General features: G+C 34.2%; 1 protein-coding gene across 2 annotated transcripts in view; it reads left to right on the top strand.

The window, feature by feature from the left end:
• Window positions 1–27,768, top strand: part of NDFIP2 (Nedd4 family interacting protein 2) — a 118,298-nt gene that overhangs the window by 40,258 nt on the left and 50,272 nt on the right. The window contains exons 2-4 of one of the 2 annotated variants that reach the window (XM_007501494.3): window positions 12,017–12,173; window positions 15,358–15,491; window positions 23,311–23,370. In XM_007501494.3, the coding sequence (XP_007501556.1) occupies window positions 12,017–12,173; window positions 15,358–15,491; window positions 23,311–23,370 (351 nt within the window). The remainder of the gene's footprint in view (window positions 1–12,016; window positions 12,174–15,357; window positions 15,492–23,310; window positions 23,371–27,768) is intronic. The other variant, XM_007501495.3, reaches the window with a different exon arrangement.

Consider the following 27,768-nt stretch of genomic DNA (forward strand, 5'->3'; position numbering starts at 1 on the left):
TCTATTCCACTGATCCTCCTTTCTGTCTCTTAACCAGTACCAAATTGTTTTGATGACCACTGCTTTATAATAGAGTTTGAGATGTGGGACTGCAAGGCCACCTTCCTTTGTATTTTTTTCCATTATTTCCCTGGATATCCTTGACCCTTTGTTCTTCCAAAAGAACTTTGTTATGGTTTTTTCTAAGTCAGTAAAAATTTTTTTGGAAGTTTAATGGGTATAGCACTAAATAGATAAATAAGTTTGGGTAAGATGATCATTTTTATTATATTGGCTCATCCTACCCATGAGCAGTTAATATTTTTTGTTTATAAACATTGTTTTATTTGGTCATTTCCAAACATTATTCACTGGAAACAAAGATCATTTTCTTTTCTTTCTTCTCCCCGCCCCCGCCCCCCCCCCCCCCCATAGCCGACGTGCGATTTCACTGGGTATCACATGTGTTCTTGATTCGAACCCATTTCCGTGTTGTTGGTATCTGCATTAGAGTATTCATTTTGAGTCTCTCCTCAGTCATATCCCCTCCATCCCTGCAGTCAAGCAGTTGCTTTTCATCGGTGTTTTTACTCCCACAGTTTATCCTCTGCTTGTGGATAGTGTTTTTTAGATCCCTGCAGATTGTTCAGGGACACTAAATTGACACCAATGGAGAAATCCATTACCTTTGATTGTACCACAGTGTGTCAGTCTCTGTGTACAATGTTTTCCTGGTTCTGCCCCTTTCGCTCTGCATCACTTCCTGGAGGTTGTTCCAGTCTCCATGGAATTCCTCCACTTTATTATTCCTTTGAGCACAATAGTATTCCATCACCAACATATACCACAATTTGTGCAGCCATTCCCCAATTGAAGGGCATCCCCTCATTTTCCAATTTTTGGCCACCACAGAGTGCAGCTATGAATATTCTTGTAGAAGTCTTTTCCCTTAGTATCTCTTTAGGATACAAATGCAGCAGTGCTATTGCTGGATTAAAGGGCAGACAGTCTTTTAGTGCCCTTGCCTTCCAGAATGGTTGGATCAATTCACAACTCCACCAGCAATGAATTAGTGTCCCTACTTTGCTGCATCCCCTCCAGCATTCATTACTTTCCATAGCTGTCATGTTAACCAATCTGTTAAGTGTGAGGTGATGCCTCAGAGTTGTTTTGATTTGCATCTCTCTGATTATAAGAGATGTAGAAGAGCACTTTTTAATGTGCTTATTAATAGTTTTGATTTCTTTGGCTGAGAACTGCCTGTTCATGTCCTTTGCCCATTTGTCAATTGGAGAATGGCTTGATTTTTTGTACCATTGATTTAGCTCTTTGTAAATTTGAGTAATTAAACCTTTGTCAGAGGTTTTTATGAAGATTGCTTCCCAATTTGTTGTTTTCCTTCTGATTTTAGTTACATCAAATTAAAAAGTTTTTGTACAAACAAAACCAATGTAACTAAAATCAGAAGCATCTTTTCTAAGTCTTGCTTGGTTTTAAAATCTTTTCCTTCCCAAAGGTCTGACATGTATACTATTCTGTGTTCACCTAATTTACTTATAGTTTCCTTCTTTATGTATAAGTCATTCATCCATTCTGAATTTATCTTGGTATAGTGTGTGAGGTGTTGATCCAAACCTAATCTCTCCCACACTGTCTTCCAATTTTCCCAGCAGTTTTTATCAAATAATGGATTTTTGTCCCAAAAGCTGGGGTCTTTGGGTTTGTCATAAACTGTCTTGCTGAGATCATTTAAGCCAAGTTTATTCCACTGATCCTCCTTTCTGTCTCTTAGCCAGTACCAAATTGTTTTGATAACTACTGCTTTATAGCATAGTTTGAGATCTGGGACTGCAAGGCCTCCTTCCTTTCAATTTTTTTTTCATGATTTCCCTGTATATCCTTGATATTTTGCTCTTCCAAATGAACTTAGTTATGTTTTTTTCTAATTCAGTAAAGAAGTTTTTTGGTAGTTCAATGGGTATGGCACTAAAAAAGTAAATTAATTTGGGTAGGATTGTCATTTTTATTATGTTAGCTCATCCCACCCATGAGCAATCAATATTTTTCCAATTGTTTAGATCTAGTTTTAACTGTGTGGTAAGTGTTTTGTAGTTGTGTTCATATAGTTCCTGTGTTAGTCTCGGCAGATAGATTCCTAGATATTTTATATTGTCTAGGGTGATTTTAAATGGTATTTCTCTTTCTAATTCTTGCTGCTGAAATGGGTTAGAGATATATAGAAATGCTGATGACTTATGCGGGTTTATTTTGTATCCTGCAACTTTGCTAAAGTTGTTGATTATTTCAATTAGCTTTTTGGTTGAAGCTCTAGGATTCCTTAAGTAAACCATCATATCATCTGCAAAGAGTGATAGCTTGGTATCCTCATTGCCAATTTTAATACCTTCAATTTCTTTTTCTTCTCTAATTGTTACTGCTAGTGTTTCTAGTACAATGTTAAATAATATAGTTGATAATGGGCATCCTTGTTTTACTCCTGATCTTATCGGGAAGTCTTCTAGTTTATCCCCATTGCAGATGATGTTTGCTGATGGTTTTAGATATATACTGTTTATTATTTTTAGGGAAGGCCCTTCTATTCCTATGCTTTCTAGTGTTTTCAATAGGAATGGGTGTTGTATTTTATCAAAGGCTTTTTCTGCATCTATTGAGATAATCATGTGTTTTTTGTCAGGTTGCTTGTTAATATGGTCAATTATGTTGATGGTTTTCCTAATATTGAATCAGCCCTGCATTCCTGGTATAAATCCTACTTGATCATAGTGAATGATCCTCCTGATCACTTGCTGGAGTCTTTTTTCTAGTATCCTATTTTAAGATTTTTGAATCTATATTCATTAGGGAGATTGGTCTATAGTTTTCTTTCTTTGTTTTTGACCTGCCTGGCTTTGGAATCCAAAAAGGAATTTGGCAGAACTCCCTCTTTGTTTATTATGTCAAATAGTTTGTATAGTATTGGGATTAGCTGTTCTGTGAATGTTTGATAGAATTCACTTGTGAATCCTTCAGACCCTGGGTATTTTTTCTTAGGGAGTTCTTTGATGGCCTGTTGGATTTCTTTTTCTAATATGGGATTATTTAAGAATTCTATTTCTTCTGTTAGTCTAGGCAATTTATATTTTTTTAAATATTCATCCATATCACCTAGGTTGGTATATTTATTGCCATATAGTTGGACAAAGTAGTTTTTAATGATTGCCATAATTTCCTCTCCATTGGAGGTGAGGTCCCCCTTTTTCATCTTTGATGCTGTTAATTTGACTTTCTTCTTTCCTTTTATAAATTAGATTGACCAGTACTTTGTCTATTTTGTCTGTTTTTTCAAAGTACCAGCTTCTAGTCTTATTTATTAGTTTAATAGTTCTATCACTTTTGATTTTATTAATTTCTCCCTTAATTTTTAGGATATCTAGTTTGTTTTTCTTCTGGGGGTTTTTAATTTGTTCTCTTTCAAGTTTTTTGATTTGCATTTCCAATTCGTTGATCTCTGCCCTCCCTAATTTGTTAATATATGCACTGAAGGATATGAATTTCCCTCTGAGTAATGCTTTGGCTGCATCCCATAAGGTTTGAAAGGATGTATCACCATTTTCATTTTCCTCAATGAAATTCTTAATTGTTTCTATGATTTCTTCTCTAACCGATTTTGGAGTATCATATTATTTAATTTCCAATTAATTTTTGATTTGGCTCTCCATGTACCCTTACTGATCATTATTTTTATTGCCTTATGATCTGAAAAGGTTGCATTTATTATTTCTGCTTTTCTGCATTTGTTTCTGTGACCTAGTGTATGATCTTTCTTTGTGAATATGCCGTGTGGTGCTGAGAAGAAGTTGTATTCCTTTTTGTCCCTATTTATTTTTCTCCATATGTCTATTAAGATTTCATTCACTTCTTTTACCTCTTTCTTATTTGTTTTTTGGGTTGATTTATCTAAATTTGATAGTGGTTGGTTCAAGTCTCCCACTAATATGGTTTTACTGTCTATTTCCTCCTTCAATTCTCCTAGTTTTTCCATTAGAAATTTGGGTGCTATACCATTTGGTGCATACATGTTGATTAGTGGTAATTCCTCATTGTCTATACTCCCTTTTAACAGAATATATTTACTTTCCCTATCCCTTTTGATATGGTCTATTTTTGCTTTGGCTTTGTCAGATATCATGATTGCAACTCCTGCCTTCTTTCTATCAGTTGAGGCCCAGAAGGTCTTACTCCATCCTTTAATTCTAACCTAGTGAGTATCAACCCACCTCATATGTGTTTCTTTAAGACAACATATGTTAGGGTTTTGGATTCTAATCCATTCTGCTATTCGTCTACGTTTTATGGGTGAGTTCATCCCATTCACATTCAAAGTTATGATTGTCATTTGTGGATTCCCTGGCATTTTGATATCCTCCCCTAATTCTGACCTTTCTTCTTTAGCTATAACCTTTTAAACCAGTGATTTACTTTAGATTAGTCCCCCTAGTCCTCTCCCTTGATATGCTTTCCTTTCTAGACCCTCCCTTTTTGTTCCCTTCCCGTTACCCCTCTCCTTTCCCTACCTTTTTATACTCCCTCCCCCTTCCCCTTCTTCATTTCCCCTTCTCTCTTACCCTGTTGGATAGGATAAAGTTCAAGATCCCAATGGATCTAGATGTTCTTCCCTCTCAGAGGTGATTTCACTGAGTAAGGTTTGAGTAATACCAATTAGCACTTTCTTCCTTTCCTCTCTATAGGAAATTTCTTCCCCTCCCCTTCCCATGTTAATCTTTGAGTGAGAAAGAGTATTCTATTTAGATATTTTCTCTATTTCTTGAAGTATATCTTAGTACCATCAATGATTCCCCCCCTCCCTTTTTCTTTCTTTCACTCGCCCTTTCTCCATATTGTCTTAATGCCCCAATTATCCCCTATGAGTGATTCTTCTAACTACTCTAATGATGCATGCAGTTTTTGAGAGTTACACATTACAATTTCCCCACATATTAATATATATAATTTGATATAAATTTAGTCCTTATAGAAGAGAGTTTGAATAAAAGAAATAGATAACATTTTTCTCCTTTTCCCTTTCCTTCATATTTACTTTTTCAAGTTTTCTTTGCTCTTTGTGTTTGGACATCAAACTTTCCACAGAACTCTGGTCTTTTCTTTACCAAAACTTGGAAATCTTGTATTTTGTTGAATGCCCATACTTTCCCCTGGAAGTATATAGTCAGTTTTGATGGATAGCTGATTCTTCGTTGAAGACCCAGCTCTCTTGCCTTTCTGAAAATTATGTTCCATGTCTTATGGTTGTTCAGTTTGGAAATTGCAAGGGCTTGTGTGACCCTGATTGGCATTCCTTTATATCTAAATTGTCTTTTTCAGGCTTCTTGTAAGATTTTTTCTTTTGCTTGAAAGCTTTGGAATTTGGCAGTTACATTCCTGGGAGTTGTCTTTTGGGGATTTAGTATAGAGGGTGTTCTGTGAACTCTTTCAATTTCTGTATTGCCCCCTTGTTGTAGAATCTCTGGGCAGTTTTCTTTGATGATATCTTGTATTATGATGTTGAGATTACTATTTATTTCTGGCTTTTCTGGTAGGCCAATTATTCTCATATTGTCTCTCCTTCTTCTATTTTCCAGGTCTGTCACCTTGTCATTGAGATATTTTGTGTTATCTTCTAATTTCTTAGTCTTTTGGCTTTGCTTTATTAATTTTTGCTCTTTTGCAAGATCAGTGTCTTCCAGTTGCCTGATTTTGATCTTTAAAGCCCGGTTTTCCTTTTCAGTTTGGCCTATCCTGGCATTTGAGACTTTAAGCTGTTTCTGTAGTTGCGTTTTTTTCGTGCTTCAGATTGCTGAGTTCCTTTTGCGTTATTTCCCATTTTTCCTGCCAGAAGGCTTCCATCTTTTTGATAACTTCCAATTTAAATTCTTCAAGAGCTTGTGGACAATTTCCATTTCTTTTGGAAGGCTTTGGAGAGCATTTGTTTGAGATTCCTCTTCTGCCATTTCCTCTGTTTTTTGTGTTTTCCCTCCATAAAATGTATCCAAAGTCACCCCCTTCTTCTTGCTTTTCTTGGTGTTCGAGTTCTTGGGTACAGTTTGCCATCTCTGTGTTTTGTTTGTTTTTTCTTCCTCCCCTTTCTAGTCAGAAATCTCAATGAGTTTGGTCTCAGTATAAGGGTCTAATGGTCAAGGCTTTAGTCTCAGGCTAATTCTAGGTTCTCTCCAGCTGCGCTGTCTTTCTGGGGAGGCCCAGGGACTCCCCTGCCTGCCGGCGTTTCGGGAGTTAGCTAACTTCCAAGACCTGTAGGTGTCCCTTGCTCACGTCAGTGGATCTCTTTGTGCACTTGGTGATTATAGGGTGCTAGTTCTGTGCGTCTGAGATCTGTGCTCCCCTAGCCCACCTGCCGGGGTTTTGGGTTTTAGTACTCTCAGGAGAAGGATCTTTGTGATCTTATTCAGGTCCCGAGACCTGGGACTGACCGTTGTTCAGTCCTGGGGTGCCCCTCCCTCATTTTTTTATTCTGGCCAGTGCTGACTTTAACTCTGTCTCCGGCTGTTTGGTGGGGTAGCTGAGGGTGGGTCAGTTTTTCGTTCCCTTATATTGTGGAGATGTAGGAATCCCACCTACCTTCAGAGCTTTGCCTTGTTGTGGGGTCTTTCTGTTCTTCTGAGGATGGTTTTTTTTTTTTATTTTGGGAGGGTCTTTTGAGGTCGTCTGTGTTGTTGGGTCTGAGGAGAGGAAGCAAGCCGTGTCTACTCTGCAGCCATGCTTAACCAGAAGTTCCTGCCCCCCTTTCTAGAACTCTTGCATTAAATTAAAAAAAATTCAAAATTGGTGTCTTTATACAGAGATAACATAATTTGTAAAACTTTGTCATAGCCACAACATTATGTTCAAATTGAGTTGAAACTGGTAAAGTATATTATTGTTCAGTCATGTCCTATTCTTTGTGACCCCATTTGTAATTTTCTTGGCAAAGATACTAGACTGGTTTGCCAATTCTTTCTACAGCTCTTTTTACAGATAAGGAAGTCGGGCAACCTGGATAAAGTGACTTGTTCAAGGTCACATAGGTAGTAAGTCTTTGAGGTGAGATTTGAACTCATAAAGATAAGTCTTCCCGATTCCAGGCCTGTTTCTCTATCCACTGTTCTACCTAGCTTCCCTATACAGTAGGCTATATTGGTGTGTGTGCAGAGTAGGCAAGGATAGATCCAATTACATATGAGATCTAGCATGACATATTGGATAAAGTGCTGACCTTGAAGTCAGAAGGACCTGAATTAAATCTAACCCTAATAGAAGTTGGCTCTGTGATTCTTGACATGCCACTTAGCTTCTTAATACTTTAGGTAACTTCATATTGATACTTTAAATTGCACAGATTCCAGCCTCCATTGGGAAATGAAATTCCTCATCAGGAACGCTCTATACCAGGAAGTCACAAGTCTAGTTCCTATGTTTATATTACATGAAGAAAATGTTCAGTGTATAGTGTGTATGTATTAGGATATGGCACCTAGCAAGTAGGATCATAGGATTTAATTTACAAAGAATCCTAAATGTTAAGTGACTTATTTAGTATCTCACATGTCTCACAAATCGGTAAAGAGATAGGATTGAATTCTCAGGTCTATTGACCCAAAATACAGTGCTTCCCTACCCCACCCCCCATCCCCGTACCATTTACTTAATAGATAAATCTTTTCTGCAGTCAGTTCAGTTTGTTAAAATATCTTTTTTCCTGCTCTCCCCAAAAAGTCAAAACTGGAGGTGGAGGATGATGTTAAAACGTGTTATGCAAAAAAAAAAAATATTTTGTGTATTCCTAAACACTTGGATTTGAGTATAAATTTGTGACTAGGTATACCTGGTAACTAGATGCTTTCTGGAGAAACAGGAAATGTGTGAAGAGGGTGAGTTTTTTGTGTTTGTTTTTAGGGAAAATTACTTTCATTTTGAACACATTGGGTTTGAGATACTTTGGGACATACAGGTAGAGCTGTCTATCTTCTCAAACCCAGCTATTTTCTTCATTCCCACAGCTACTACCTTAGTTCCGATCTTTATTACTTCTTTCTCAGATTCTTGCACAGCCTGTTAATTGTTCATTTCATACTTTAGTCCTTCCTACACACACTTCACAAAGTAATTTCCTAAGGGGTAGCTCTGACAGTGTAACTCTCCTACTCAATAAACTCTATTGCTCCCTATTGTTCTAACTCTCAAAAAGTCTTATACTTCACTCCAAGTCTGTCTTTCTAGTGTTATTGTATATTACTCTCCTTTCTTCTTGCACTCTCTGATCCAGACTAACTGATTTGTCTGTTCTTAACACACAGAACCTTATAGCCCTTCTACCTGGCTCTTTCTTTAACTCTACCCTTAGAATGAGACCATTGTACACCATAGCAATATTGTACAGTGATCACCAATGAGAGACCTAATTACTCTTATCAATGCAGTGATTGACAACAGTTCCAAAAGACTATGATGAAAAATGCTATCCACCTTCAGAAAGAGAACTAACAGAACTCTGACTCTAGATTGTTTTTAAACTTTATTTTCTTGCCTTTCTTTTGGTTTTGGCAACATGGCTAATGTGGAAATATGATTCACATAACTTCTTATGTATAATGGGTATTGTGTTTCTTACCTTCTCAGTGGGTGGGGAAGGGAGTAGAGGAAGGAGAGAATTTGAAACTGAAAATAAATTTTAAAAAACCATTACCATTCTATCTTCAAAAATTCTATTTAGGCCCTTAGCACCTTTCTTAATTACTCCCTTTTGTTAATTTGCCACAGTTTAAAAGGAGTATTTCAAGAGCCCTTACTGTTAAATTTTTATTATTTATTTTTCCATGCTGTTCAATTAATATTTCCCTTATTTATTACTCATGCCATTGGGTCCAGGCATATTGAGAATTAACACTTCATTTGCTTATGGTACTTTTAAGCATAATATAATTTCCCTGTTTACTTTTCTTAACTGTTTGAATTTTCACTGTTACCTTTTCTGAAATCATTACTATTACCCATGCTTTTTTGATTTTTATCTGAAGTATAATATTTTCCTTTTGAACTGCTCACTTTAACTCTGTGCGAATCATCATTTCAAGTGTTTCTTGTAAATAATATGGAATTCTGCTTTAAGAATCTATTTTTCTATATGCTTGTTTTAAGGGTGACTTCATTCTGATTATATTCACAGTTATGGTTGTTAATTGTTCACACATTCTCCCCTTCTGTCCTTTTATATAAAATCACTTCCCCATCCTTAGTAAGGAATAAGAAAGTAGAAAAAGAGAAAATATGTGATAACTTTACTGGTATTTAAATTTTTTTTATTTTTTTCAGTTACATGTAAAATTTTTTTTCACAATTGCTTTCTGACATTTTAAATTCAGATTTCCCCTATCCTTCTCCTTCCCTCTTCCCAGGCAGCAAATAGTCTAATATAGGTTATATCCATACTTTTATGTAATACATATTTACATATTGCTCGTGATGTGATAGAAGACATATATCACAATACGATAAAAATCTCATGAAGGAAATAAAGTGGAAGATGCATGCTTTGATCTGCTTTCAGACTCCTACAGTTCCTTCTTTGGCTGGGGATAGCATTTTCATCATCGGTCCCCTTTGGTTGTCTTGGAAACGTGCTTTGCTGATAATGGTTTAGTCCTTCTCAGTTGACCATTGAATGGTATTTCTGTCACTGGATACATTGTTCTCCTGGTTCTGCTCATTTCACTTTGTGTCAGTTCATATAAGTCTTTCCAGGTTTTTCTGAACTCACTGTTGGTTGTTTCTTATGGTGCAATAGTATTCCTTTACAATCCTATATTATGACTTGTTCATCCATTCCCCAAGAGATGGACAATACTTGTTACCAATTTTTTTGCCACTACAAAAGTTGCTGCTAAAAATATTTTGGTACAAGTAGGTCCTTTTCTGTTATCGCTGATCTCTTTGGGCCAGTAGTGGTACTGCTAGGTCTAAAGGTATGCATAGTTTTGTGGCCCTTTGATACAGTTTTCATATTTCTTTCCAGAATGGTTGTATTAATTCACAATTCTACCAAACATGTATTAGTGTCCCCAATTTTCCCATGTTCCCTCCAAAATTTATCATTTTCCTTTTCGGTCATATTAGCCAATCTAATAAATATGAGGTTGTATCTCAGAGTTGGTTTAATTTGCTTTTCTCTAATCAGTAGTGATTTGGAGCATCTTTTCATATCACTATGGTTAGTTTTAATTGTTTCCTCTGAGAACTGCCTTTTGAGATTAGCTTTTAATGATTTGTAATTAAAGTGATCTGTTTCGAACTTGCATGGCTTCAGTTCCTTTCACCTAGATCTTGAACATCTTACCTTTTCTCTTAATCTCTTCTTTATGATGCCTGCTCTGAAGTTGTTTTGTTTAGATTATATATTCTTTATTGTGCTCCATTTTCTTTAATTTAAAATTCTCTAAAGTAAATTCTGTGTGTATCTTCAATTTTCTTTTGTTCTATTAGAAAAAAAGAGGGATCCTATGATATTCATTCCTCTCCCATTCCTTACTCCATACTCTTTACTTCCATTATGAGAAATAGCAAGTTCTTACATACTTTTTCATAATTTCTTCTTTCAGATGTTAATTTTTTACTTCTCTCTATTTGCTCTCATAAGGATATTAAAATAGAATGAAAATTACAGACCTTTTTTTTTGGCTTTTTGAATCCCCTCAGTGACCCGTTAACACATTAGAATTCTGAAAGGAAATGTGTAGTTTTTCCTCCTAGAAGAATGAAAAGCATGTCATACTTAAGCTCTTTCTAGTCATTCATATTATTTACCTTTGTAGGTTTTAGTTGATTTTTCTGTTCTTAGTCATTTCTAGTCTTGATCCCTCACCTTCAGGAATACTTCAAAGTGCCTTTTTTAAGGGTCCATAACTTATTTAGTCTTTCAGATTTAAATTGTTCTTTGGTTTAAGCTATCATTTTTTGCTTTTTGGAATATTATATTCCAAGATTTTTTCTTCTTTTACGTAGTACCTGCAAAGTCTTATGTAATGCTAACTATACTTTTCTACACTCTTTCCTTCTGATTGTTTGAAATATTTTTAAATTTTGGTGATAACAATTTCTTGGTTCTCTTTCATTTGGAATTTATTTCAATAGGTTACTAAGGTATTCTTCCCAATTCATTCCCTAATTATTTTCATTTATTATTTCTTGAAGTATGGAATTTAGATTTTTTTTTTGTCTAAACAGTCATGATTTTGGGGGAATCCAGTGATTTTCTTTTTTTAATAGTCTTTTTTTTATCACATATCTTATATCTATTCTAATATCTGATAATTTTATCAAATTATATATTTTCCTTCTAAAGTTCTTTTCTCTAGGACTTTAATGTGTTATTGTTGTTTATTTTTTAATCTTGCCTTATTTATTTTAAGTACTAATTCTTAGAAGTTCTTGTGACTAAGCTATATAATAATAATGATTTTTGAAGCTCTTATAGTTCTGTTCCTGTTAATGGGATGATAGGGTTGAGAATTTCTCTTTTATTTGTATCTTGGAATTGGCTTCCTTTTTTTGTTTTTATTATATTAAATCTTTTTTTAATGTTAAATTTTTTAATATATTAAAACCTTTTTTTTTTTAACCCTTACCTTCCGTCTTGTAGTCAATACTGTGTCCTGGCTCCAAGGCAGAAGAGTGGTAAGGGCTAGGCAATGGGGGTTAAGTGACTTGCTCAGGGTCACACAGCTGGGAAGTGTCTGAGGCCAGATTTGAACCTAGTACCTCCCATCTCTAGGCTTGGCTCTCAATCCCCTGAGCTACACAGATGCCCCTATTAAATCCTTTTTTAATGGCTAATGAATTTATGTAACTTGGCTTTAACTTTTTAGATATGGAAAACAAAACAATATTCATTAACTCTTCTAAATATTTTTTAGTTTGCTTATCACAATTAGATCAGTTCATTTTTTTATATTCTATAAATTATATTTAATTAATTCCATTTTTTCTTCAGCTTCATAATGAAGATGATAATTCAGAATTACCTGTTGTTGAGCCACCATCAACTTCAACACAGATACCACAGACTTCTCCTTCTGCACCAATACTTGAACCTGAGACTTCTCCTCCACCTTATAGTAGCATTACTGTGGAAGCAGCTGCAACTTCAGGTAATTTCTTGAATTATTTAAACTTGATAATTTAAGAATTTTTATGTTCATTTCAGATTAGGGATATTTAGCTTTTATGTGACAGGAGAAATATATGCCTGTATATATTATCCCAGTTTTAAAAAATGTTATTGGTATTTGCTGATTACATAATTTTCTTCTGTATACTTCGCTTAGGCAGCAATGTGGAACATGCCTAGATTTAGGGGATTCATCTTCATAAGTTCAAATCTGGCTTCAAACACTTATTGGCTATGTGACCCTGGGTAAATAATTTTACCCAGTTTGCCTTAATTTCCTCATTTGTAAAATGAGTTGAAGAAGGAAATGGTAAACTAATCCAGTATCTCTGTGACAACAACTCCAAATGTCATAAAGAATTGAACAGAACTGAAAGACAAATGACTAAACAACAGATACTTGGGACAGTAGTTAGTCAGTTTGAAGTAATGGTTTTTTGAATTAATTACTATTTGAAACTCTTCTGCTTTTCTTTTCAGACTGTCTTTTTAAAAAAAAAAAAATAGAACCACTTCATATGTTGTTTGTGTCTGTTGTTTTTTCTGTTGCCACTTTGTGGCATTCCATTTCTGGTGGTCACATGTAATTTAACAGTAACTAAGTAACTAAGACCCTAATATGCTATCTATAGCGTAGAACATGCTATTATACTTTATTTTCCCCAAGAATCACAACTTCCTGATTATTCCACTTTTGTACTTTTTTCTTTGAATTTTCATAAATATTTATGTATTTGTCAAAAAATCTTTACCTTTTTTAACCTTTATCCCTGATAGTATTTTATGTGTAGAATATATTTAGTTTTCCATGAAATCGTTTTACTTTATTGTTAAATCACTCTTAAAAGTTATCTTTTAACTTTCTTTTTTAGATCTTTGCTTGTTCCTGATTTTCCTTTCTTATATACTTGCTCTGTTTGTATGAACTGATAAAGTTCCTTAAAGATTATTTCGGTCCTAATTAGCAAGTAGTCATCTAAAATTTGCAGAGTACTCCATTCTCTCTCAATTTTTTTATGAGCATACCTTATTTATTATAATCAGTTGTTATAATTGATCAAAACTTATTTGATTTCCATTTAGATCACAGTCAAATGGATGATTTATAGGGTGTAGTTATATAGTTTAAAAAAAAAAACTTACACAACATAGAAAATGACAAAGATCTTAAACTTTTTTTTTCTTTTTTGAACAAGACAAGTCACTTTGACCAAAGTGTTATTGTGAATAACAGAGAGGTTACAGTTTTGGAGGTAACTCTTGTACTCAGTTTTTATTGCCAACTTTCAGATTGTGGATATTTAGGGAAACTTTGCGATTTCAGGACCTTGATGCTGCAAGGGGTAAAGCACTCCATTCTTGAAAAACTCATTGATGCTATCGTTCCATAACCCTTCTCTGTTTTGGGGGTAAATTTGAGAGGTCTCTCTGTAGTTGGTATCATCTTTTCCTTTCCTCCCTTTTCTTTATACTGAAACTGCTCTTTCCAAAGTTACAAGGGGTCTCTTAATTGCCAAATTTATTGACCCTTTCTTAGTCTGCTTTGTTCTTGATCTCTTTGAAACCTCTGGTATTTCCAGTGACCCTTTTCTCCTTAATACTTTTTTCTCCCTAGGTGGCTATGAAAATATTCTATCCTGGTTTTCCTATTTATTAGGAATTTATATTTAAATTCCTATTTATTATTTCCTATTTATTATTATTCCTCTGTTGTCTTTATTGAATCTTCTTAAATCACTCTAGGTAAACCAGCAAACAGTTATAGTGAAACAGTGAAACAAAAAGCCCAGATATTAGATAATTTGTTTAAGTTTCCACAGCTAGGTATTGGCAGAACTGAAATTAGAATACAAAATTCTTAGTTCTCAGCACAGTGCTATTTTTGCTGTGTCATAATAACTAATACATAGGATGCCATAAAGAGAATGACACATTTTTTAATTGGAAAATGGTCAGGGTAAAGTACTTCTGGTACCTTTATTTTTCATGTCTTAGATTTTTAAATAAGATATCTAATAGTTTTTACAAATATTTAAACATTATAATACCTCTTTGGAAAAGTAACATATAAATAGCTATCATATGACATTTTTGCATATATAATTCTCTGATTTTTGAAATAGTTCTTTTCCTGGAAACCATAATTTAACAAAATAATTCAATATGAAGTATTAATATATATTATGATAATAAAATAGACTAGATGTTGTGTGCTGTCTGGCCTTGGAAGTCTAGTTAGAGAGATAAATCAATATAAATTAGATTATTTTAAGGCACAATAGGAATTCATGAGAAGGGGATGAATCATATCTGGATGAAAAGATCAGGAAGGACAGCATTTGTGATAGGTAGGATTTTAAATGGTAATATAGGAAGTGGGTGTCATCTCACATCTAGGAAAAAACACAAATAAAAGTATATAGATAGAAGGGCCTATGTTTTCAAGTACATAGTCGTTCAGTTTGACTGGAACATAGACAATGTGAACAAAAGTCCTGTAAGATAAAGCTGCAAAGATAGACTGAAAATAAATTATGAAAGGGTTTGAATATCAGGCTAAAGAGTTTAAATTTCATTTAACATTTGGTGATAGGCCACTAAAGATTTTTAAGTAGTAATGCATTGGTCAAAGTTGTACATTAGAAAATGAAATAGCATGTTTGTAGGACTGAATTGGAGGGGGTTATACTGAAGGCAGACTGTATAGAAGGCAATCATGAGCTGAACTAGAATTATAGGCTCTAGCTTATTAGAAAGCAGAAAGTACTGAAATCCTTTAGTCTAACCCTTTATCTTTTAGATAAAGACTCTTAGGTTTAGACCAAACAAGTTGCCTAAAATAATGGAGTTAATATTAATAAATGGTAGAGCTTAGGTTTTTTTGCTTCCTATTCTAATTCACCTTCTAGTTCCTCATTCACTCTGCTTCTTTTATGGTAGTATCAATAGACCTGAAAGGGGAGGGATAATCTTTAGAGATTAAAAGATATTCTACCTTAAATAATTTTAGTTCCTTTTCCCTCTTGGCTACTTAGCTATATAGATAATTTTTATAAATTATAATTGAAATAGAATTGTTCAAAGTATGCAAAATTTTACGATCTGTAATAAATTCATATCATACACCTTATTTGATCATGTTTATCTTTTTTCTATTTCTTCAGAACCTGAAACTCACAGTGAATTTTATCCTGTGCCACCACCCTACAGTGTAGCTACCTCTCTTCCTACGTATGATGAAGCAGAGAAAGCCAAAGCTGCTGCAATGGCAGCTGCAGCAGCAGAACCATCTCTGAGAGTAAGAAAAAGAATTATCATCCTTTTTAGAAATGCTGTTTTTTGTTTGCTTTTGGCCATTCCATTTCCTGCTTGGAATAGAATTGCTTTATTCTTCAGCTGTCTTTAATGTTTGAATCCCTTCCTTTTTTTCCCCAGGGAATCTTCTTTCATCCAGCTTGTGAGATCATTTCTCCTGCTTGAAAGTTCCCAGCACTTTTTCTGGATTCCTTCTTTGTGCTTATCACATTCTTTCTTGTATAATAATTTTTTGGTGTACTTTTCTTACGGTCCTATATTATATTTTAGAGTTAATGATATTTTTATATTTGGAGTACCTCTTTTAAAGGATGCCTTGTTTGATGAATTCACTTCAGTTTGGATGGCATTAAGGAATAAACAAGGACAATTCATCCTGCTTAAGTCCATATTAAAGTTGATGTGCAAATAACCCATGTAATTTTAAAATCGAACACTCTCATTATTAAAAAACATTATCTAAGTGTCTTTGTGTGTTGCACTGCCAAGTGTTATCAGGAGAATTAGGTAATAATCCAACATCTGGACAGACAACACTGATATGGATGCATGTTTATAGGATATATAGAGATTAGATACTTTAATTTAAGAAATACATCAATATTGAGCTAGTAAGATATATATTATATGTAGTTGAAGAGGATAATCTATCAGGGTGGTTAATTGCTTTAAAATTCATTAAAACTTTGTGGTTGGAGAAGGTGAAATTTCAGGAGCTGTTTAATGCTTAGTTAACTGGAGTGATTTTTAGTAAGAAATAGATTGAGGCATTCAGAAGGAAGCTCAGGGATTTGTGCTCAGGGTGAACATGGAAGCCGATTGTGTTGTAAGTAAAACAAAGGCAATAATACAGTCCAAAATACTTTTGAAATGACTTTTTAAGAATTTAGACAGGAAAATGCAAAATAACAATTATAATGTATAATAGTTAAAGTAAGGACAAAATTACTTCTGCAATAGCAGAAGGCTAAGCTAAAGGCAAGCCATCTGGTAAGGAGGGTGCTACCATACTCTAGGCATGAGGGGCTAGGGGCTAGTTTCTAGGGCTCTAGTAGAGGAGAAAAGACAAAGAGAAAGTATAGGTTTAGGTGAAAAAAGAAGCAGCATAGTTTAATTATCTATTTAACTGGTAGGCTAACATTCAGAGATCAGTCTTAAATTCCTGACTTAGGGTATAATAGTATTGTCTGATATGGAAAAGTTTGATACAGGGAATCAATATGAATGGAATATGAGGTTAAATCCATTGCTCTTTACATCCTAGTTGATGACCAGACAGTCCTAAAGATAAAATTATCTGGACTCAAGGTATAAATTTTTTTTGAGGAAAAAAGGCTAGTTTTTTTTTCCTTCTTTCTCCTTGATTTTGGGATCTAATAGATCTAGAGATAGAAAGGTAAAAACAAAATAATTCTTGCTCTCATTGGGATACACCAATGGGCATAGAAAAATAAATTTAGGAAATTTGTAAGAGAAAAGGAAAGCATTAACAACTGGAGTGATCAGGGAAACCTTACTGGAGGAGATAGTAGCTGAGCTGTGAAGAGAAGGATTTTGAGACTTGGAGGTAGAATATTCCAAGTATTTCAAGAGGGGACAAGATGGAATAGCACAGTTGTACAAATGCATAGAGGTAGGAGATAAAAGGTAAAATTCAGGAATAGCCACTATATGAAGTGAAATAAGCTAAAATAAATCTGGAAAGCTAAGTTAAAGCAAGATTGGGAAGACTGGGATAGGAAGACCTGAAGTTCCAAGCTGAAGTATTTCTGTTTTATGCTGCAGTCTAAAGGGAACTATAGAGTCTTTGTGAGCAGGGTAGTAAAATGGTTGGACCTCTGCCTTAGGATGATTATTTTCGGATGTATATAGAGGATGAATGGAGAGGAGAGAGACTAAGATGATTTTAGCAATACCGTGGGAGAGGGAGAGACTGGAAATAAGGAGACCCTTAGGAACTTACCCTGAACTGGGGTAGTTGTAGCATTCAAATGAAAGAGCCGTGGATATGGAGATGTTATGGAGGTAAAAATCATAAGACTTGAGGACTGATTTAATGTGGCAGCTGAGGAAAAGAGAAAAGCTGAAGTATTATGATTCAGAGATGATGAACTTGGATTACTAATAAGTGTTTATTGGGTTAAACTGAATGACTAGATGCATAGTGGTGCCCTCAACAAAGAAAAGGAAGCTTGGAGTATGATGGCAGAAGCACAAGGAAGATACTTAATTATTCCCTGTAAAGAGTTATAAAAAAGGGAGATTTTGAACCCTAGACTTCAATCCCCAGAAGTCCTTGCTATTTCCCAGAATTCCCTATAATTTCACTTGAGTCTCCACGTTGGCAAGATCACAATTGATATTTAACTGGCAGTAATGCCTCCCACGCTCTCTTCTCTCCCGTTGCAATGATGTAGCAAGTATAGTGGTAAGCTAAGCTAAGAGCGGGAATTTTGAATGGGCTAATCAGCCATGGGCACATGGTTTTTATTTTGTATCCTTAATAAACCTCATAAAATATAATTTTTTTATTATTAGAGATATAATTTAATTTTTATGGAGTCAAATATCTATTCCTGACTTATATTAGTGATTTTTCTTCCTTTGCCCTGCTTCTTGGAGGGCCTAGAGTAACAATGGCCCAATACAGGTATGACTATATTGGGGGTGCTTGACTCTTGATAAACATGGTGCCTTGGAAATTTGGACAAAGGACTTCTTCCTTAGGAATGAAAGATTTATGATCATATGTGTATATGTGAGGGTCAGTAAATACTTATTAAGCACCATTCCTGTGCTAAGCACTCAGGATACAAAGAGATGCCAAAGACAGTTCCCTTCAAACAAGTATGTACAAATAAACTAGACATAGGATAAATAGGAAAAAATTAACAGGGGAGAGGTGCTAGGATTAAGGGGGGGGACTGGGAAATTCTTCTGTAAAAGGGAAGATGTTAGTTGGGATTTGAGGAAAAGAAGCTAGGAGGTAGAGTTGAGGAAGAAGAGTATTCTGGACATGGGAAACAGCCAGAGAAAATTTCTGGAGCTGAGAGTTGGAGTGTCTTGTTTATGGAATGGTCAGCAAGTCCAGGGTCACAGTATTCAAGAGAATGTGGTGGAGGGATGGGTTAGGGATAGGATATGGAAGGTTTTAAGTGTCAGAGAATTTTGTATTTAATCCTAGAGGTAATAGGGAGTCACTGGATTATTAAATATGAGAGTGATGTGGACAGACCTACACTTAAGGGAAAACATTTTGGTGGTTGAATGGAGTGTAGAGAGAATTGTGGCAGACAGACCAACTAGTGTATTTAAAAAGTCCAGGTATGGAGAGATTAGCATCTCTATTAGGATCTTGGTAGTAGGGGAGGGGAGAAGAAAAACCTGTTAGAAGGTGTTGCCAAGGTGAAATTGACAAGCCTTGCTAGCAGATTGGATTATGACTCCTTCAGATATTTGAGAGGCAATTGAAGATGTGGTTAGCAGAGAGCTAAACTTCAGAAACACCAGCATAGAGATGATAGTTAAATCAGTGAGAGCTGATGTAGTACAGGAGAAGAAGGCCCAGGAGAGAGTCCTGTGTAACATCCAAGGTTAGTGCACTTGGCCTGAATTAAAATCCAGCAAAGGGGACTGAGCAAGAAATGGTCAGATAGTTTGAAGGAGAATCAGGAGAGGGTATTGGTTTGAAAACCTAGACAAGAGCATATCAAAGAGCAGAGGGTGATCAACAGTGTCAAAAGTTGTAAAGAGTCAAGAGAATGAAAATTGAGAAAAGGGTATGAATTTGGAAATTAGATCATTGGTAACTTTGAAGTGAGCAATTTGGGTAGAATCATGAGTTCAAGAGAGGTTTATAGGGGATTAAGAAGAAAGTGAGAGAAAGTGGAGGTGTCTATAGTATTTGTCAATACTTGTCAAAGAAATTAGTTACAAAAAGTAGAAGAGAAATGGGAAAGGATGAAGTGAGGATTTTTTGAAGATAGAGGAGACATGGGCATGTTTATAAACAGAAAGGAAGAAGCTGGTAAAAAGAGAACTTGAAGATAAGTTATGTGGGTGCTTGAGTGCTGATTCTTTGAAGAGATCTTTCTTTTACATGAACATAATTAGATTTTTACAAATCTAAGCCAAGTAGGGAATTTGAAGCGAAACTGTGTGGTCACCTTACAGCTCTAAAAGTCTGTAATTCCATAATTCTAAGTAGAAATAATGCCTGTTTTCTAGATTTGTCTTCCTTTTTTTTCCAATTAGTATTCCCACCCTCCCCCCAGAATGAGAAAAAATATTTATGATAAAATATGCATTTTAATTTATGCCAGAGGGACAAAGTAGTTGTGTGGAAGGAAATATTAAGATTGAATATTATTCAGAATTTTTTTTTAACCCTTACCTTCTGTCTTGGAGTCAATACTGTGTATTGGCTCCAAGGCAGAAGAGTGGTAAGGGCTAGGCAATAGGGGTCAAGTGATTTGCTCAGGGTCACACAGCTAGGAAGTGTCTGAGGCCATATTTGAACCAAGGACCTCCTGTCTCTAGGCCTGGCTCTCAATCCACTGAGCCACCCAGCTGCCCTCATATTATTCAGAATTTTAAGATAAAGTAAATAATTTCCAAGTCTTACTTTTTAACCCCAAATGAGAGAGGTCCTATCTCTGTAGAATAGGACTTGGTATTCTTGAAAGTACTATTTTGGGAAGAATTTTCTAATTAAATTATGATAAAAGGATGTCTTCAAGTCCTATTCTTGAATTTTTAGGGCATAGGTAAATATGTTTTATGTAATATTCAGATAATCTATTGATTACATAATATAATACTTTCTTTTACTAAAAGCAACACCGATGCCATGTTTAGTTTTAATAGATTAATATTATCAGTATTTACAATTTGTCATTTTTATATTTTTCTTCACTCTTTTTTGGAATAGTTTGCAGATTGTGTTGATCACATTAAAAAAAGCAAAATTAATCCCTAACCCCTCTACAGGTCTAAGGTAATAGTAGATATATGAAAACTGCAGTGGATTAATTTCAAATTTATGTGGGGAATGTATTCTTGAATTGGAACTCTTTGAGATCAGAAACTGTCATTTTTTTTTCTTTACATCTGCAACTCTTAGCACAATCACTTTTACAGAAGGATGCTTACTAAATGTTTGAATTGTTTCATCCAGGTCTTTTATCTCATATTGCTTAAAACAGAGCTGTAGTCTTTGAAGTGTGAAAGTTTTGTATTTTGCACTGTTGAATACAGTCATTGTGATGCATAAACTTGGCATTTGAATAGACCAAATGCATAGATCAGTGTAAGTGAAATGCAAGTGCATTATATAGCTGTGAGTATAGGACAAAGGCTTTGAGTTATTCCTAGTTTGTTAATATTTTATTTTAGTTTTATTTTTAAATAAATGTATTACTGAGATACTTAGAGAAGGAAGAAAGATGAAAAATCAGAATAGATTTATTATATGATGCAATTTTGTCACAAAATGATGTCTCTAAATCTGACATTCATCATAGATTTATTTTATATTTAGCTTAATTATTTATGTCATACTTTGTGGCTCCATGCATATTTTCATTTGATTTGTTCAGAGATCTAAAACTTAGACTCTGGATTAAGAAGACTTGTATTGAATCCTTGTTTCAGACACTTTTTTACTTTGTGACCCTGAGAAAGTCACAACCTCTCACAGCATCAATTTTCCTCATAGGAAAAATGAGAATAACATAATAGCACCTACTTCCCCAGGTGATTGTCAGGATGAAATGATGTATCATATATAAAGCTTACTGCAAACCTTAAAGTGCTATTTAAATAATACTAGCTATTATTTTCATTAAAGATTATATATGAGAAGTAGCATAGTATATATAGGTTATTAATTCAATGTTATTTCCAGAAATCAGAATTTAAATACCATTATGATTTGCTTTATAACCTTCATGCTTATTTCTTTAGGAAAAGAAAGCTTAAATACATTTGGTTATCCAATGTAATTGGCTATTTTGTTATCCAATGTAACATCAATTTCAAAATGGTATTTGTGTATATATATTGCATATGTAGTAGCAATAAAAATATATATTATGTATAGGTTTCATTAACACATGTTTTTAGATGAAGCAATGTTGTAGGAAGCAGTTAACTACTATAAGAACAATTTTATAAATTAATAACTGGGGTTAAGATGTACTTGTGAAAGGGCTCTGGATGAGAAAGACTGGGAATAGTTTGTCTTTTACGCTATGTAATATTACAGTGGGATTGTATGGATTTATGGCACAATTTCTTGTGCATGTACTTGTGAAAGGGCTCTGGATGAGAAAGACTGGGAATAGTTTGTCTTTTACGCTATGTAATATTACAGTGGGATTGTATGGATTTATGGCACAATTTCTTGTGCATCAACAATGATATTGTAAAACTTCTGTCATGGCCATGTTGTGTGAGGTATGCCTGTATGTATATAAATTTGAAAAATCTTTGATTTCTAAAAGATTACCTCAGGATTATGAAAATAAACAGTAATTATATCTGCCAAAAAATGTAAATAAGAAGTGAAGTTGAAAGAGGGGTTGGGCACTGAGTCAGAGATCAGGGTTTCCATCTTGCTTCTCATACATACTAGCTGTGTGAATATGATTCTTTAACTCTTGTGAAAGAGGAAAATTTGTGTTAAGGGATAGAAGTTGAGTTTATAGATTTTGCTGCAAACAGAAATAATTTAGTTTAAGTCATCCGAACTAATTGTTTGGAGAAGCATCATGGTGATTGCAAAACAATGGATAAGCAGTTAATTCCAAGTTTGGAAAGTAACTTGACAGACACATGTGCTGTCCCTGGAAGTCTTGCTTGCTCTCTCTCACCTTTATATATCCTGTTGTTTCAGTATAATCGAAACGATTGATAGGAAGAAGATGCTTTTTTATTGCTGGGAGTAATATACATTATTATTATATAATATATATTAGAGGTCACTGATCATTTGAAAGCCTCTAAATCATCCATTTTCATTGTATGGCAATTGACATATTTTCTAAGAATAAAATGTGTGTTTAAAAAAAATCTACTGAGGAATTGCTTGTTAACTGAGAGGGAGGAGGAAGAGGGGAGAAAAAAACATGAATCATGTAACCTTGGAAAAATATTCTAAATAAATAAATAAATAAATAAATTAAAAATATCTACTGATCTCTTAAGTATGTATTATGCCTGAAACATTCACTGTTTTATAGAATGCCTTCATTAAGAGGCAGGTAGGTGGCACAATTGATATAGCGCTGGGCCTGGAGTTCAAATATGATACTAGCTGTGTGACCTTGGGCAAGTCACTTAACCTCTGTTTGCTTAATCCACTGGTGAAGGAAATGGCAAACTGTTTCAGTTTTTTTGCTAAGAAAATTCTATGGACAGTGTTCATATGTTACGGTCCACAGGTTCACAAAGAACTGGACATGACTGAACAACTGAACAATAATAATTATTCATTAAGTTTTTGATTGTTAAATTGGAGTAATTATTCGATAGTTAAATTTTATAATTTGATGTAATAATTTTTCAGCTATTAATGGTCCCATTATACACAATAATTAACATGTGCATTTAAAGTATGAGGCAGAAAAGGTAGCTTACATTTTAAATATGAATTTGAAAATACAGCTATTTAAATTTTTGTCTCTAGTGATGTCAAAAAAACCTTAAAATGTTGACAATGTTTAGCTTATGTATTATGAGTAATTTTCACAATTTTTAGTTTTCACCTTATATTTTTCTGTTTTATTGTTTTACATGCTTAGCACGGACAGTTTAGGGAATCTAGGAGTCTATTTGATGAAATATTCCTGCACTCACCAGAGGTATGGTACAGTTCTACATAGTTTAGACTTTGTGATAATTTTTTTTTTCTGGCAAATGAATGTTTTGTGTTTTTAGTAATATTTTGATAACTAGATTTTGTTATAATTGGTTTCCTTTTTAATTCTTTGTGTCTTATGCATTTAAAAGCATTATTCTAAGAAGGGGTCAAGGAGAAGGTTCTGAGGGTTATAAGAAGATGTCAGCAGATTGCCAAAGGAGTTCATGACATAAAAATGGTTATGAACTCTTACTTTAGTCTGTTATTTATTGCCTTTCTACAAAGTGATTCTAGAACTAAATATGGTAGTACAGATTTTGTCTGACTAAAACACTTAAGCCATGTAACCAGAGATATCCTAGAACCAGTTTTTGAATCTATCCAGTTATTAAATTTTCAGGGTGAGCATTTTCATCTTAAAAATTGACAAATGTTACAAATTGGGTCTTTATATAGTGTTCTGTTGGTTAATCGACTTAAAGTGTTGGAGGAAATGTTAATGATTCAGTTTAAACTTAAAAGCGTGTCATTAGTACTTTTTAAAAATGAAGAGCCAGTTGTTTACCACAACATACCTGTTTATGACCATCATAATTGTTGAACTTTATGACCTTCATTGTAAATAAAAGAGAATTACTGGGCTGCCATTACATACTGTTGACTCATAGTGAGCTTATATTATAGTAAAAACAACTCTTATTTTTTTCAGACAAACTAGAGGCATGCCTTTTACAACTTTTACCTGTGATATTGATTTTTAAAAAAATTCAAAACTGTATAAACTTATATAAAATTCAAAACTATATAAAACTTAGTTTAATAGGGATAAATGTAATCTTGTTAGAGTTAGCCTAATACACTATTTTGTCAAGAACTTTCTGAAATCCTTGGGAGCAGCTAGGTGTCTTTTTGGACTGAGAGCCAGGCCCAGAATTGGAGGCCCTGGGTTAAAATTTGGCCTCAGACACTTCCTAGCTGTGTGACCCTGGTTACTTAACCCCCATTGCCTAGCCCTTAACATTCTTTTGTGTCAGAACCAATACACAGTATTAATTCCATGATGGAAGGTAAGGGTTTAAAAAAAAAAGAACTTTTTGAAATCCTACAGTCATTTAACAGTAAATCTCTCCTAACTTTGTTTCATTTCAATATTTGATAAGAGAAACATAGTTAACAAGAATAATTTGAGATAATAGGTTTACTTTGCTCTGTTTTTTTCTTTAGATTTTATAAACAATTACCTAGGTGCTCTTGTTAAGTTCAGATCATTTGGTTTCAATGAACCGTATGCTTTCCAGTTGCTGAAAGAACTGGCAGAAGTGATTGCTGTCTTTGAAAGATGGTGACACTGAGAAGTTCCATAGGAATAGAAAAGGACAAATATCTCAATTTTCAAAAAAGGAAAAGAGAATGGGATCTTATAGTATGCCGGGGGTCTGACTTTGATAACTATGAAGGGCAGTTTTATGAAAGAGGAATAGTTTGGTCCATTTTGGCCCCAGAAGGAAAGACAGACTAGTAAAGGTAGAAGTGCAAAGAAATCAGATTTACACATAACACAAAGAAAACCTTTCTAATTAAGGTATTTTGCTATATATACTATATCTATATATCTGTATATCTATATAAACTATATATAGCCAATAAATGGAATGGTTTGTTTTAGGAAGTAGTGATTTTCTCTCACTTGAGGTAAGTTACTGGAGAATGGACCACCTATTTGTTAAATGATTTTTTTAAGAGATACTCTTGTTCAGATATTGGATGAACTAATTGACCTTTGATGCTTCTCTCTTAATACTATAATTGTGTGAATCTCCCTCTCATTTATAATTCTGCATGGGCAAATATATTCTTGACTTCCAAAAATTTCTCTTAGAAACTCAACCTATTCATATTATTGACTATTTGTGCTATAAATTTATAATAATTAGGAGTAAACTATTAAAAAAAAAACTTTGTCTAAACTGATGCCATGTACCATGTTAAATATTAGCCATTCAACCAATATATGCCCACTGTGTCTTAGGAAGAGTTGCTTAATAAAGACAAAATTGCATAAGGCATGTTCTTATGTTGAAAATCTAGAGGAAGACATGATTAACATAAGATCATATTTGATAGATCCATGATTTCATCTATATGGGTATTTTTTTCATCATTTCAGATCACAAGTTTTCATCCTTTCCAAATTTTGTCTTTGCCCTCATGTAAATTATCCTCAGGTCATTCTCCTGGGGCTCTTCTAGATCTCTTGCTGTTACATGAATAGTAATGGTGAACATGGTTATCCATTGGTTATCCATTCTCTTAAAATGACGGAGTGGCCTTTTTAATGATCATAAATTTCCCTAATTATGGCCTTTATGCTTCTCCTGCACAATTATTCATTGACAATAGGTTGCACTCTACACATGCCCTCTGGGAATCTTTCCATTGCCCTTTGAGTGATCTTCAGTTTCATTTATTCAGAGATTTATATTCCATTTATTATAGCCATGTAGTATCATTGGAAGAATACATATGCAAGATTGAGTATCAACTTCTCTCCTTAGTATTCAAAGCCCTTTATAATAATTCCAAATTATCTTTCAAGCCTCAGTATATACATTTTTTCTCTTCCCCACACAGTTGGCTCAACCATCTGGCTTTTTAAAAAGCTATTCTTCATACATGACACTCCGTTTTGTCTCTAGTGTCTTTGCACTGTCTGTCCTTTGAACTCCCTCATCTCCTCCATCTCTTCAAATCCCTAGTTTCCTAAATGGTTCTGTTCAACCACTATTTTCTACACGAAGAATTTTCCTTCTCCCATCCTCATTTCTAGTACCCCCTGTCCCCTAAATTGCCCTATACCTATTTTGTCTATAAGTATATGTTTTGTCCTTTAATTAGATAAATTCCTTGAGATAAAGAATTATTTGACTTCTATCTATTTATCCTGACTGCTTGGTGTGGTGTGTGGCATATATCAGGTGCTTAAGGACAGCTTGCTGATTGATTTTTGTGGGGGTTGGGGAAATGGGTGGTTAAGACAAGAGCTGACATTCCTCTCACGCTTTAAAGTCTGCAGAGGTATTTACACACCATATCTCATTCAAGTCTTACAACAACTCTACTAGGTTCATATAGTATATCTTATGTATTCCTTGTTTTGTATTCAGGGAGATTGACGCTCAAGTGTCTTGGACATAATACAATTTATAAATGTCAGAAATAGGATTTAAATAAGCCCAATACTTCATACAGTATATCCTAGTGACTAGTAATGCCTTAGCTTTCTTCTAAGCCCTTGATATTTAATCCTTTATCAGACATGTTAAGATTTGATTCCTTACCATCCTCAGTATTATGTCTTCTGAAGTACAAATCTTCTCTATATGTACTTGGTCTAATCCAGCTACTTCCCCAGAAATGTTGAACTGTGATACTAAGAGTTAAAATGTAGTAATTTCACTGTCATTAATGGGAAAAAAGAGTTCTAGAAATCTTTACAGTTTTGATCCATCTTCCATCTGTTCATTGTTCCACCAGTCAATTTCAAACTTAAATGCTCTTTAGGACGTTCTACTCTTGGGAAGCTTTTTTATAAGCTTGTTTTTCCTCATGTTTCTTATTATTTTATGAGGTCATATAGTTCATATTATTCTGACATTTTGTTCCATAAGATATACAGAAGTTCATATTCTGAATTGATGTTTCCCTTGGCTACCACAGAGCCCAATTGGCAAAGAAAGTGTTTGTTGGTTTCTGGGCTTTTTGATGCTCCCTATTATAGAAATTTATTTATATCATACTTCTTTGGAATCAGCTAGGCAGGCCAGTGGCTAGAACCCTGAGACTGGAGTCAGGAAGACCTGAGTTCAAATTTTGTCTCAGATACTTACTAATGTATGTCCCTGGGCAAGTCTTAACTTCTTTTTGCCTTATCCACTGGAAAAGGAAATGACAATCCAATATTCTTGTCAAGAAAATGCCACGGATGATGTGGTCCACAGGGTCGCAAAGTCAAGCATAACTGAATCACTGAACAATAACATTTCTTTTGGAACTAGTGATAGTCTATTGATGCCTATTCTTTTATCTATTTTTATTCTTTATGCATCTATACCTTTTTAAAATTAGTTGAGATTGGAGTTCCTCTATTTCTGTGTCAAATAATGTAATTTTACTAGTTCTTATTTGGTGCTGATTTTTATCTTTGTCCTAGAAAGTCAATATATAGCTGATTTGAAAATAGACATCACATCATTAACCAGTCTGTTAAAATACAATCAATTTCCATTTGAGATGTCATTTTGTGCTTGCTACAATAAAAATGTAGGAAATCATTATTAAATAACATGAGAGTATTTTAAATTGTGTTTATATAGACAGCAAGCAATGAAGATTGTAAAAC

The sequence above is a fragment of the Monodelphis domestica genome, chromosome 8 (genome assembly GCF_027887165.1).
Source record: "Monodelphis domestica isolate mMonDom1 chromosome 8, mMonDom1.pri, whole genome shotgun sequence".
In the NCBI taxonomy this organism is placed as follows: domain Eukaryota; kingdom Metazoa; phylum Chordata; class Mammalia; order Didelphimorphia; family Didelphidae; genus Monodelphis; species Monodelphis domestica.